The sequence below is a fragment of the Carcharhinus amblyrhynchos genome, chromosome 10, assembly GCF_965287045.1.
Source record: "Carcharhinus amblyrhynchos chromosome 10, sCarAmb.v2.hapA, whole genome shotgun sequence".
NCBI classification, from domain to species: Eukaryota; Metazoa; Chordata; class Chondrichthyes; order Carcharhiniformes; family Carcharhinidae; genus Carcharhinus; species Carcharhinus amblyrhynchos.
This window is the reverse complement of record NC_137333.1, coordinates 59740503-59752737: the sequence shown is the minus strand read 5'-3', so window position 1 is coordinate 59752737 and position 12235 is coordinate 59740503. Positions and strand designations below refer to the sequence as shown.

The following is a 12235-nucleotide window of genomic DNA, read 5'->3' as shown; positions in this document are numbered from 1 at the left end:
GGCACGCGATGGAAAGGCTCATTGACCTCGGGCCAGATTATCAGGGCAAGCGAGGCTGGAAAATCTTGCCTACAGTGACAGTATTTGTCAAGGGGAGAAGAGCCTAAATGAAAAAATTGTTTTCAGCAAGTACCACATCAATTTTCCATCAAGAGTGGGATAAGCAAAAAAAAACACAAAGATGAAAAGTTAACATATAGTGATGCAGGAGGGAATTAAAGGTTGCAGAATAGTCAATGCACCATTTTGATCCTACAGAATCCCATAGGTCCTAGAACTGCTCCTCGGAATTGGAAGGTAGCAAATGTAACTATACTGCTCAAGAAAGGTGGGGAATCACAGTCCAGTTAGTCAGCATTAATACAACATGGGCTGCATGTGATTAGTGTGCTTTGGGACTAGATCTGCAACTAACAGAGTATGAGCAAAAGATGGATGTTGGCCAAGCCTGTACCTTAAAACAGAGAAAATGCTGACTCTCATCATTCTTTATGCAGAATGCAGGTGGGAGCTCAATTTGAGAGCCAAAGTTTGAATTAAATAACATTAAAGTTAAACGAAGAATCCCAGGAAAACTCTCACTATGGAAGATAGTGTTGGGAAAGGAAAAGAACAGAATCAAAAATCTTAACAGCTGCAAAACATTTTGAATTATTCCAAGAGGAATGAACATTTATTGGAGATGAATGTAACAAAATGAGTTTCTAGTTGTCAGTAAAAGTGTATGGAGGAAATATCTTCTCATTTGTAAAGTATAAGTTGCCTTCAAAAGAAAAATACTGCTTAATAGTGTTTTATCTCTAGTCATTGATGAGAAAGTTATTTTAAAATGTGAAACATTGACATGTAATCCTTTTAGGGAGTTTGAATTTTTCTTTAAACCATTATTGGTCTTTACAGAGATCAAATGAAAATTGGCAAGGAAAATTGCAATACTTGATTAAGGACATAATAATGGGGCACTTGGAAAATCACAACCTGATTTGGCAGGGTCAACATGGTTTTAGAAAAGAGAACTCATGCTTGACAAATCTATTAAAGGGTTTATTGAGGATAAATGAGGGTAACGGGGAGCCTGTGAAAGCAATTTAATTGGATTTTTAATAGCATTTAATAAGGTGCCACAAAGAGGTTGTTGCACATTAGGGATCATGGGATTGGAAGAAATAGTTAGCATGAATAGATAGTTGCTTGATAGACAAAATATGCAGGGAGTGGGAATAAATGCATTATTTTCAGAGTGACACAGTGTTACTAGCGGAAAGAGGCAAGGATCATACTTGGGCCTCAGCTACTTACAATGTATACCAATAAATGATGGGACTGAACACAATGTATCATAGATATCTAGAATTACTCGCCCTCTGAACCTTGAAAAATCCCTGGAAAATGAGCTTTGACTTATACGCCAAGTATAAAAGTAAACCGTCAGCATGGGTGGGGGTGGTTGCCATTCTTAAAAATCATCAGTGTTTGACGCAAGCAACAAGTACTAAACTCCCATGCATCTTCACAACACAGCCTGCCTTGTACACAGCCTACACTTGCTCCCAGTTACAAGATACTGCTAAGTAAAATTTGCATTCAAGAGGTGAAAAATTGATATTGACTAAAGTGAGGATAGCATATCATGACAGAGTAGTGGGAAAAGTTGATTTGTATGAAGAGTATATGCAAAATTATGATTTTTGCAGCTGGAAAAATGGGGTCTTTTATGCCAGGTCAACCTTTATACCACGATTTACAGTTTCTAAATTTGCTAATGCTGCAAAGCTAGGTTATAAAGTGGCAATGAGCAGGACACAGGCAAACAGACAGTTAGGTGCTTGTACATGAAGGTCACAGGCGAACAAAATGTGAAATGATCAAATTGGTAGGAAAAACTGATAAGCAGAATACTGAGTGAGAAAATACTAAATTTTGATGTTCAGAGATATTTAGGGCCATTGCATATTTATCAGAGATACAACAAGTAACCAGAAAAATGTGTGATATGGTACGCTCCATAAAATACAAGAGTGATGAAGCCCTATTGCAATTATATAGCACTTTGGTAAGATTATGCCTGGAACAGTCTACACATTTTTGGTCACCTTACGCAAGGAGTGATATATTGGCCTTGGAGAGAGTGCAATAATATTTCACCAGAATGGTTTCTGGACAAGAGAGCTTTCCTCATTGAACAGAGTGAATCTTTACTTTCTGGAGTGTAGAAGGATGAGATGACTTAATTGAAATGTACAAATTGTGCGGAGGGTGTGGAGAGTCTGCAGAAGGATCTAGATAGGCTGGGCGAATGGGCCAGGAAATGGCAAATGGAATTTAATGTTGGCAAGTGTGAGGTGGTCCACTTTGGTAGGAAGAATGGTAGGAAGGACTATTACTTACGTGGCGAAAAACTGCAGCAGGCGACGGTGCAGAGGGACCTCGGGGTCCTTGTGCATGAGTCGCAAAAACCCAGCCTGCAAGTGCAGCAGGTGGTCAGGAAGGCGAATGGGATGCTGGCCTTCATAGCGAGGGGGATTGAATATAAAAGTAGGGAGGTCTTGCTGCAGCTGTATAGGGCATTGGTGAGGCCGCAGCTGGAGTACTGTGTGCAGTTTTGGGCGCCGCACCTGCGCAAGGATATTTTGGCCCTGGAGGGAGTGCAGAGGAGGTTTACTAGGCTGATACCGGAGTTGAGGGGGTTGAGCTATGAGGAGAGGCTGAATAAACTAGGCTTGTACTCGTTAGAGTTTAGAAGAATGAGGGGAGATCTCATTGAGACGTATAAGATGATGAATGGGATGGATAGGATAGAGGTGGAAAGACTCTTCCCGCTCAAAAAAGACAGTAGGACTAGGGGGCACAGCCTCAAGATAAAGGGGGGGCGGTTCAGAACGGAGTTGAGGAGGAACTTCTTCACTCAAAGGGTGGTGAATCTCTGGAATTCTCTGCCCGTTGAAGTGGTGGAGGCTGCCTCGCTAAATATTTTTAAGAAGCGGGTTGATGGGTTTTTGATAAGAGAGGGGATTAAGGGTTATGGGGAGAGGGCGGGAAAGTGGAACTGAGCCACGACAGATCAGCCATGATCTTATTGAATGGCGGGGCAGGCTCGAAGGGCCAGATGGCCTACTCCTGCTCCTATTTCTTATGTTCTTATGTTCTTATGTTCTTAAAATTCTTTAGGGCTTGATAGGGTAGGTGGTAAGAGGCAGATTTCCCCCAGCTGGAGAGTCCAGATCCAAGGGCCATATTCTCAGGATGAGATGGTCATTCAGGACTGAGCTGTGTGAGATTTCTTCACTCAGAACGTGCTGAATCTTTTGGGAATTCTCTACCCAGTGCTGTGGCTACTTAATGAGTATATTCAAGACTGAGTTCAATAGATTTTTAGGCACAAAGGGAATCAAGAATATCGAGATAAGGTGGGAAAGTAGAACTGACATGAAAAGTTCAGCTTTGACTTTAGTGAATGGGTCAAGAATTTAAATGGCCTTCTGCACCTGTTTCTGTTGTAATGGAGATGGTTGTAGAGGTAGAGCAGGGAGAGGCAGAGGAGAAATTTCAAAACAATTGCAGCAGTTTAATATACTGAAGGACAAAGAGCTAGAGCAAAGTAAGGCTATAGTTAATAGGTGAACAGGACTTTGTTGGACATAAGCAGCTGAGTTTTGAACATGTATAAAGAACAGATCATGGGAAACCATTAAAAAGTGTACTGGTGTAATTAGGTTTAAATGAACAAATACTGACATGGGTCTCAGCAGCTGTGGGCAAGGGGTAGGTGATGTGGCAAAAATGGAATTAGTGTCTTCTTGATGGCAACAATAGAGATGTGGAAGCTCAGCTCTGTGTTCAAATGGATGTCAAAGTTTCAAGTAACTTGGTTCAGGCTAACCATGTAGCCAGGGGAAGGGGATAATAGTTTGTAGTGAGGAACCCAAGTTTATGGTAGGACCAAAACATCGGTTTCAGTCTTCCCAACAATTCATTAAAATAATTTTTGATTTATCATAATGTAACATTAGACAGGTTATCTGACAGCACAAGAGACTGTCTTCAAACGTGGCGGAGATGTAGAGCTGGGTATTATCAGCACATGTATCAAAACAGACGTAATCTCATCAGAGGATGACATGAAGGTGATCAGGAGATGGTATCAATGATAGTATCGCGGGGATCTAAAGGTGATGTTGCAGAGAAAACATAACTGGAGATGTGCTGACAGTATTGGGCCAAGTAAGAGTGGAACCACATAAAACATGTTTCACACAGTGGGATAGTAGAAGGTGGCTCAGGACAGGTAGCACTACTGCCACAAGAGTGGCCAGTGATACCAGGGGGCCTTTCCATGAGCCAAAACCCATTGGGAAGCCATCAATATTTGCCTGGCAGTCAATCCATATGTCAGCAGATGTCCCTGACAGGGGCAAAGTGGCATGGCGACAAGAGGACTTTGGGAACCTCACACCTTCCTGCACAACTTCGTCAGTCTTCCAACCTCCTAGCTCATCCCCAAAGGGTTGGCAAAATTAGGATACATATTTCAGGTTGGTGGCCTTCCGAAACATTCACAGTTTTTCTCTCCACAGATTCTGCCTGATCTGCTGAGTTTACGAATTAATTGATGGGATGAGGGTGTCATTGGCTAGGCCAGCATTAATTGCCCAACCCTTGCTGCCCTTCAGAGGATGGTGGCAAACTGCCTTTTTGAATCACTACAGTCCTGGAGGTGTAGGTGCACCCACAATGCTGTTAGGGAGGGAACTCCAGGATTTCAACATAGCAACAGTGAATGAACAGCAATATATTTCCAAATCAAGATGGTGAGTGACTTAGAGGGGAACCTCCAGGTGGTGGCATTCCCAGGTACCTGCTGCTCTTGTACTTCTGGATGGTAGCACTCGCGAGTTTGAAAGGTAGTGCCTAAGGCACCTTGGTGAGTTCCTGCAGTGTATCTTGTAAATGGTACAGACTGCTGCCAGTGTGCATAGGTGGTGGAGGGATGATTTTGATTTATTGTCACATGTATTAGTACACAGTGAAAAGCATACCATTCAGCGAAGGAAAGGCGAAAGTGCAGAATGTAGTGTTACAGTCATAGCTAGGGTATAGAGAAAGATCAACTTAGTGCGAGTTAGATCCATTGAAAAGAATGATGGCAGCAGAGAAGAAGCTGTTTTTGAGTCAGTTGGTACATGATCTCTGACTTTCATATCTTTTTCCTGACGGGGGAAGGTGGAAGAGAGTATGTCTGGGGTCCTTGATTATGCTGGCTGCTTTTCCGAGGCGGGGAAAGTGTAAACAGTCAGTGGATGGGAGGCTGGTTTGCGTGATGGACTGGGATTCATTCATGACCCTTTGAAGTTTCTTGTGGTCTTGGGCAGAGCAGGAGTCATACCAAGCTGTGATACAACCAGAAAGAACGCTTTCTATGGTGCATCAGTAACAGCTGGTGAGAGTCATAGCTGACATGCCAAATTTCCTTAATCTTCTGAGAAAGCAGAGGTATTGGCAGGCTTTCGTAACTATAGTGGCAGCATGTTGAATGTTTGTGGAAGGGGTAACAATCAAGCAGACTGCTTTGTCCTGGACGGCATTCAGCTTCTTGCATACTGTTGGACCTGCACTCTTCCAGGCAAGTGGAGAATATTCCATTACACACCTCACTTGTGCAGGTGGCAGCATTTGCGGAGTCAGGAGGTGAATTCCTTACCACAGGATTCCCAGCCTTTGACTTGCTTTATTTAAATGGCTAGTCCAGTTCAGTTTCTAGTCAATGGTAATCCCCAGGATGTTGATAGTAGGAGATTCAGCAATGGTAATGCCATTTAATGTCGTAGGGATTGGAGTCCCTCTTGTTGGAGATACTCATTGTCTGGCACTTGTGCGGCACAAATGTTACTACCAACTGACAGCCTAAGCCTGGATATTGTCTTGGTCTTGCTGAATTTGGATGTGGACTACTTCAGTATCTGCATACTCACAAATGGTCTTGAATGTTGTGCAGTTATGATGTTATATGAATATATTCGTGGTTGCCTTGGTGGTACAAATGGTGTAGAAATCAAACTGAAAGGATTAGATGACAATATTTAAAGCTCCAGATGCAGCTGGGCAGCAAACAAGCCATTTCTGAGCCTTGTAGAGGAAAGGGAGGTCAGAGTTGCTGTAGAAATTGAAAAAAGACAGGTAGGGTCAGGGTGATCTTTAGAGGAGAGGTGGTGATGTTCTCGGGAGGGAGAAGAAAATGCCTAAGCAAATGGTCCCATGCATTAACATGTTTTATAAAAAAAAGCTTTTGACACTTCAAATAAATACATCATAAACTGTGGGCTCACTAACACCTTCCACTTATTGTTGATTAAAATCTTCTGCAATGTATTGGAGAATTTCATGCACAGTACAAAGTAAATCTAAAAGTGAATAATTTAGGGATCAATATAATAGCGCAAAAATATTCTGATGGATTTCTTTACCTCAAAAAGATTGAGGCAATACATCCAGCTCTGTTCACAACTCCCACCATCAAGCCCTTTCCTGCTAGTCATGTTTTTCCATGTATATTCCACATTATATTATTCTAGCCCCATGTCCCTTTAGCCATTATTCCCTTATCTACACATTACTCCGTTGTAACATCCTTCAAAGACATGGTTCAGACTTTGCATGCATGTTAATAACACAAAGCTTTACTCTCCACAGACCATCCTCAATTTCTTAATCACCACTGTGCATTCTGACTGCTTAACTGACAAGTACATAAGATTATAAAATTAACTGAAATATAAAATTAGTTCACAAAAACACAGAATTAAACAAGTACCATAACAGTCAACCATGTCTACCATATTGCATATAGGATATCTCAGATTTATTAAAATGGTTTGAGGGATGAGGGACTTTAGTCATGGGGGTTACATTGGAGAAGCTGGATTATTCTCCTTAAAAGGCAGAACAGGAGACTTGATAGAGATGTTCAAAATCATGAGGGATCTTGATAGTTGGAGAGAAACCGTTCCCAATGGCCAAAGAGTCAAGAACCAGAGGACGCCACTTTAAGGTTAAAAGCAAAACACTGCAGACACTGGAAATCAGAACTAAAAATATAAAAGGCTGGAAACACAGCACATCTGGCAGCTTTGGTGGACAGGGAAACAGAGTTAGCTTTTCAGGTCTGTGACCTTTCACAGATGCTGACAGACTGAGTATTTCCAGTGTTTTCTGTTTTTAACATCAATTTAAGGTGCTTGGCAAAAAAATTAAACCGCAATATGGGGAAATACCTTTTACACAGAGTGGTTAGGATTTGGAATACCCTCGAGCATGGTAGTAGCAGACACAAATCAAGGCTTTCAAAAGGAAATCTGGGATAAGCTCTGGGCAGGAAAAAAAATCTTGCAGGACTAATTGGGAAAACATGGGACAGTGGGACAACCCAAGTTGCTTTTCAAAGAACCAGCACAAATACAATGACCCAAATGGTTAGCCATTTTCCATACGATTTGCTGCAAGAATATGCACAAGGGAGGCAAAAGGGAAAAAACAGAGGTGGGTGGAGGGGGTCTCTGGGGCCACCAGAGACCACTCTTAACACTCACCCCCAGGGTGCTAAGGATAACCCTTCAAGGGACGTGGAGACCAGGGGAGAGGGGGTGGCTCTGGGCTGGAGCACATCAGATCAGGGATCTTTTCCAATGGCTGGGATTTGTGTGACAGGTCTTCCCTCAGTACCCTTGAGACCCTATGATGCATTTCCCAGCATGTCAAGTTCACAGATGTCAGATGAAGGTGAAAGTCTTCCTCTGATGAGGTGGAAATATTTGAAGTGCTGATTTCAAATTTAATTTCATTCCCCTGGCCATGCTAAGAAGCCCAAAAGCCTTAAACTGGATGGTTTACATTCCATTTCACACTCTAATTTTACAAGCCTCTTGACTGACAGGTCCAGGCTATTTCACAGTAGGCAGTAGCTTTGCTTGTTTTCATTTCTCTTCACGGTTGATTAAATATGAAGTGCTTCCTCTTTTGAGCTTTTTTTTAAATAGGCTTTTGCTTTGGTCCGAAGTGCCAACTTGAATCAGCAGTTGCTCTGCTAACATCGTTTTTAAATAACCTCTCTCTTGGTTCTGAAAACCTTCCTAGAAAGATTAGGTAGAAATAGAAATAGAAAGCCTACAGTACAGAAAGAGGCCATTCGGCCCATCAAGTCCTACCCCCATATCCCTACATATTTTACCCACTAATCCTTCTAACTTACGCATCTCAGGACACTAAGGGGCAATTTTAGCATGGCCAATCAACCTAACTCACACATCTTTGGACAGTGGGAGGAAACCGGAGCACCCGGAGAAAACCCACACAGACAAGAGGAGAACGTGCAAACTCCACACAGACAGTGACCCAAGCCAGGAATCAAACCCAGGTCCCTGGAGCTGTGAAGCAGCCGTGCCAACCACTGTGCTACCGTGCCGCCCAAGCACAGTCTGACTGCTTTTTTTAAAAAAATGATAGTGGGTCTTTTTCAACATCTTATGCCAGAACAGAACACCTGTACCGGAGGTTGTTTACAGCCATCCAGGAAGCCGGCACAACTCAGATTACCTTCCTAGGAGTTTTCAATGAGGACCTTCTAGCAGCCACCATAGGACCATGCCAGGGACGGCTTGGAGACCTTTGGAGCCTCCAGGTGGTCAGGTACAAGACTGGCCTGTGCCCTGGCTCTATCCCATGCCACCCTGGCAGTGGCACCTCAGTAGTGTTGCCAGGTTGGCACTTCCAAGGGGGCAGGGACTCGATATCAAAGTGTGTGGTACATATGTGCATGTTGGAGGCAGGGGCGGGCAAGGCTTCTGACAGGTGGTGGGTGGGGTGGGGCAAAAAAAAAATCAGGGCATGGGTTTGTAGACATGTTTCACAATATTCATTTAACTTACCGGGACAGTGTCTCTCTCTGGCTTTCACCTTCCAGTTCACAAGAGTCAACCTCTCTCAAATTCAGAGATACTTTACCTCCATTTGATTTTGTTTGATGTGAAGGAATTATTCGACTATTTTCCTCACTATTCATATCAGTTTTGAATAAAGGTAACACCTAATAATAAACTAAAAAAAAGTTGCCTTTTCCACATCATCTGTCAATTATAAAGGCAAACCTATTTAGCTCTTTCTATTTTGAGCTTGTCAAATTGAAACAAAAGGTCCTTGTTGTATCTTAAGCCATTGCCACCTATTCAACTTTTCTTCTGTCAAATTATTAAAATACAAGCTGCAATATAAAAACTAACAAATGTCTCTCTCATATATGGCAATATTATGGTTATGTACTGAACTTAAACCTACAGGTCTTGAGTTCAAATGTCACCGTAGCAAATTCAAATTTGAATTCTGTAAATCTAGCAATTTGGGGACCAGCATGAGACTGTGTCTGGCTGGATATGGCATTTTTCTTCTTCGACTTCCATGCCTTTGATAACTTTTTACGAGTATATACTTTTTTTTTGTTTCTTTTGGTGACATGTGTTCACATATTATCCTGATATTGGTTCACATGACAAAATTCATTCAGCATACGGACAGAAAAAAATAGGGGGATGCAAATATCAAAAATGGTGCTAGTAACAGACATTTTTGTTAATTTCTTGCTGTGATGGAATCCATGGCTTCAAAAATATGTATGTTTTTGAGACAGACCCTAATTGATGAGAGAAACTGACCATCCCAATTTCTATGGAAACTAAGGTTGTAAACCAAAACTTCTGGGAGACTGAAACAGTTTGAAACCATACAAAAGAAGACAGACTCAACGAAGCTCAGATAATGATTCCAGTGGTGCTGTACAGGCAGGCTGAAGATGATGGTGGCTAGATCCAGGAGCTGAGAATGTGCAAATATATAGTTTCTGTGGCTTCATTATAATATTGGCAGATTTATGCCATCCAGACTGTCATAAGCAGAATTGAGGAGGGTCTGCAGGCTTGTGCAATTTTTGGTGAAAAACATATCCATGTAACTCCGGTTGGTTTTACACTGCTGTCAGCTGGGGATCAAGGTAAACCCCAAGAGAAGAAGAGCTGAAATTCTTCAGGAGGAAAACAGAATTTAAGAACTATATGATTGAAAAATAGTTGATGGTCTTGACCAAAATCATAACTTTCTTATTGCAGAAAAAGGAGACAATGCCTTCAACACTTCAAGCATATTATAGAACCTTTTCATATCACTGCAGGATAAAAACTTTGAAGCTTATTTTGTCCAAATTTATTAAAGTAAACACAATCATCATACTATGTGGAATATAATACAAACCTAAATGCATAGGACACCCTAAGTGGTTAGCACTGCTGCCTCTCAGTGCCAGGAATCTGGGTTCGATTCCCAGCTTGGGTCACTGTCTAGGTGGAGTCTGCACGTCTGTGTCCATATGGGATTCCTCCCATTGCTCCGGTTTCCTCCCACAGTCCAAAAGATGTGGTTAGGTGTATTGGCCATGCTAAATTCTCTCTCAACGTATGTAAACAGGTAGTGGAGAGTGGCAACTAGGGGATTTTCACAGTAACTTCATTGCAGTGTTAATGTAAGATTACGTGTGACACTTATTAAATAAACTTAAAATATTAATATTGCCTAATTTGTATTTTTTGTCAAACCTACAGCAGACGTGGCTAGGTTAAACAAAGGATATTAAGTCAACATTTTAGACAACATTTTCATGCGAGTATATAGTTTTATATTGTGAGTTACCTAAGCAGAGGCAAGCTAAATAACTCGTGTGTAATGCAGGGATTGGAATTATATAGAAATGCTGTTGGCTCACCTCTGTGACATCCATAACTTTAATGGCTGCAAGTTGACCTGTTTTGACATGGCGACCCTACAAAAGAAAGTAAAGGTATTAGAATATAGTAAAGAGAAAATTTACTAAGATATCTAACATTGAAATTTCAAAGACATGCTCTATATAAAATGAAACAGCAAGACACACTGTAGATGTGTTCATTGTTGACACTCAGCAACCAGTTTGAGATCTATTCTGTTGCATGCAAATGTTTTTTCTCCTCAAATAGGGCACTGTGCCAAAATGACCAAGTTTGTCAAAACGTGTTAAAATTAAGAATTTCCATTTTTTTTCAAGTTTATCCAAGAAGTCTTTTGCCTGCCTTTCTTGAAGCTTAAATTCATATTTCTACAAATAATATTAAATTATTCTGACCACCTGGCACTGGTAACTGTCCAACAATAATCCAAACATATAAATGGATGCAGATATTCACATTTCTTTGATACAATTGGCACACATGCATTTTAACAACTATGAATTAATAATTTTGAATATGATACCGTAGCCCAGATTTCTCCCCAACATATCTCCCTTTCTTCCCTAATTGTTTGCTTCCTTAGCTTCTATAGCCCTCCCCTCTATAGCCATCTCCTGAATCACACCATGTCCTGCAGATTCAATTAAAAAGGCAAACACCAACCATTTACTTGACACCCTCAAATCTCTCACCCCTTCTCAACCACACTTCCTTCCACATTCATCCCGGGGTTTTAAAAAAAACTCTGAATCATAAACTAATGCATTCCCTAACTCACAATTGGGGATGAGCGACGCTCACATCCAATAAATGAATTTTAAAACAAACAACTGCATCCCTGGCCTTTGGCCCTTTAGATAACAAGTTATGACTAATTTCTCCACCACACCCTCACTTCCATCTTTGATGTCCTCACTAACGAAACCTTGACCATCTCCCACCTGCTCTTCCCAGCACAGCTGCATGTCCACTCCCACAAATCTACATGATATAACTTTTAAGTAGCTGGTACAAACAGAATTTTACCAATCATCTCTGATAGGACCACAGCAAGTTGTATTGAGTGTCACTCTATTCTACTCCAGGACATTCTAGATGGTACATAGTATTTAATCAAAGGCAACTTTTAGAGATTTATAGATATTTTAATGCTATTTTAATCTCCTCGCCCTCCATGTGCCAATCCTCTTGAACACAATGCAAACTTATACCGCTTGACCTATTCTTATATCATACGCCCATCTAAAACCAGTTTAACTTAGGATGGAAAACTGTACCACCAATTTGACTTGCACAAATTGTTTATCTTAGTTCTAAATAAACTTGGCAGAAACTATGTCCAATCCAATATAATGATTGACAGATTGCCTTTGTATTTTCTACACTCCATTGGATCATAATTTTCATTTAGATATTTCTAACCAAATCAGAACATT

The 12235-nt window shown here is 41.2% G+C and overlaps 1 protein-coding gene across 7 annotated transcripts in view; it reads right to left on the bottom strand.

The window, feature by feature from the left end:
• The window catches only part of LOC145348976 (mitogen-activated protein kinase kinase kinase kinase 4), a 315280-nt gene that overhangs the window by 174905 nt on the left and 128140 nt on the right, over positions 1-12235 (bottom strand). For all 7 annotated transcript variants that reach the window (XM_080197144.1, XM_080197146.1, XM_080197149.1 and 4 more), the window contains exon 3: positions 10799-10855. In XM_080197144.1, the coding sequence (XP_080053270.1) occupies positions 10799-10855 (57 nt within the window). The remainder of the gene's footprint in view (positions 1-10798; positions 10856-12235) is intronic.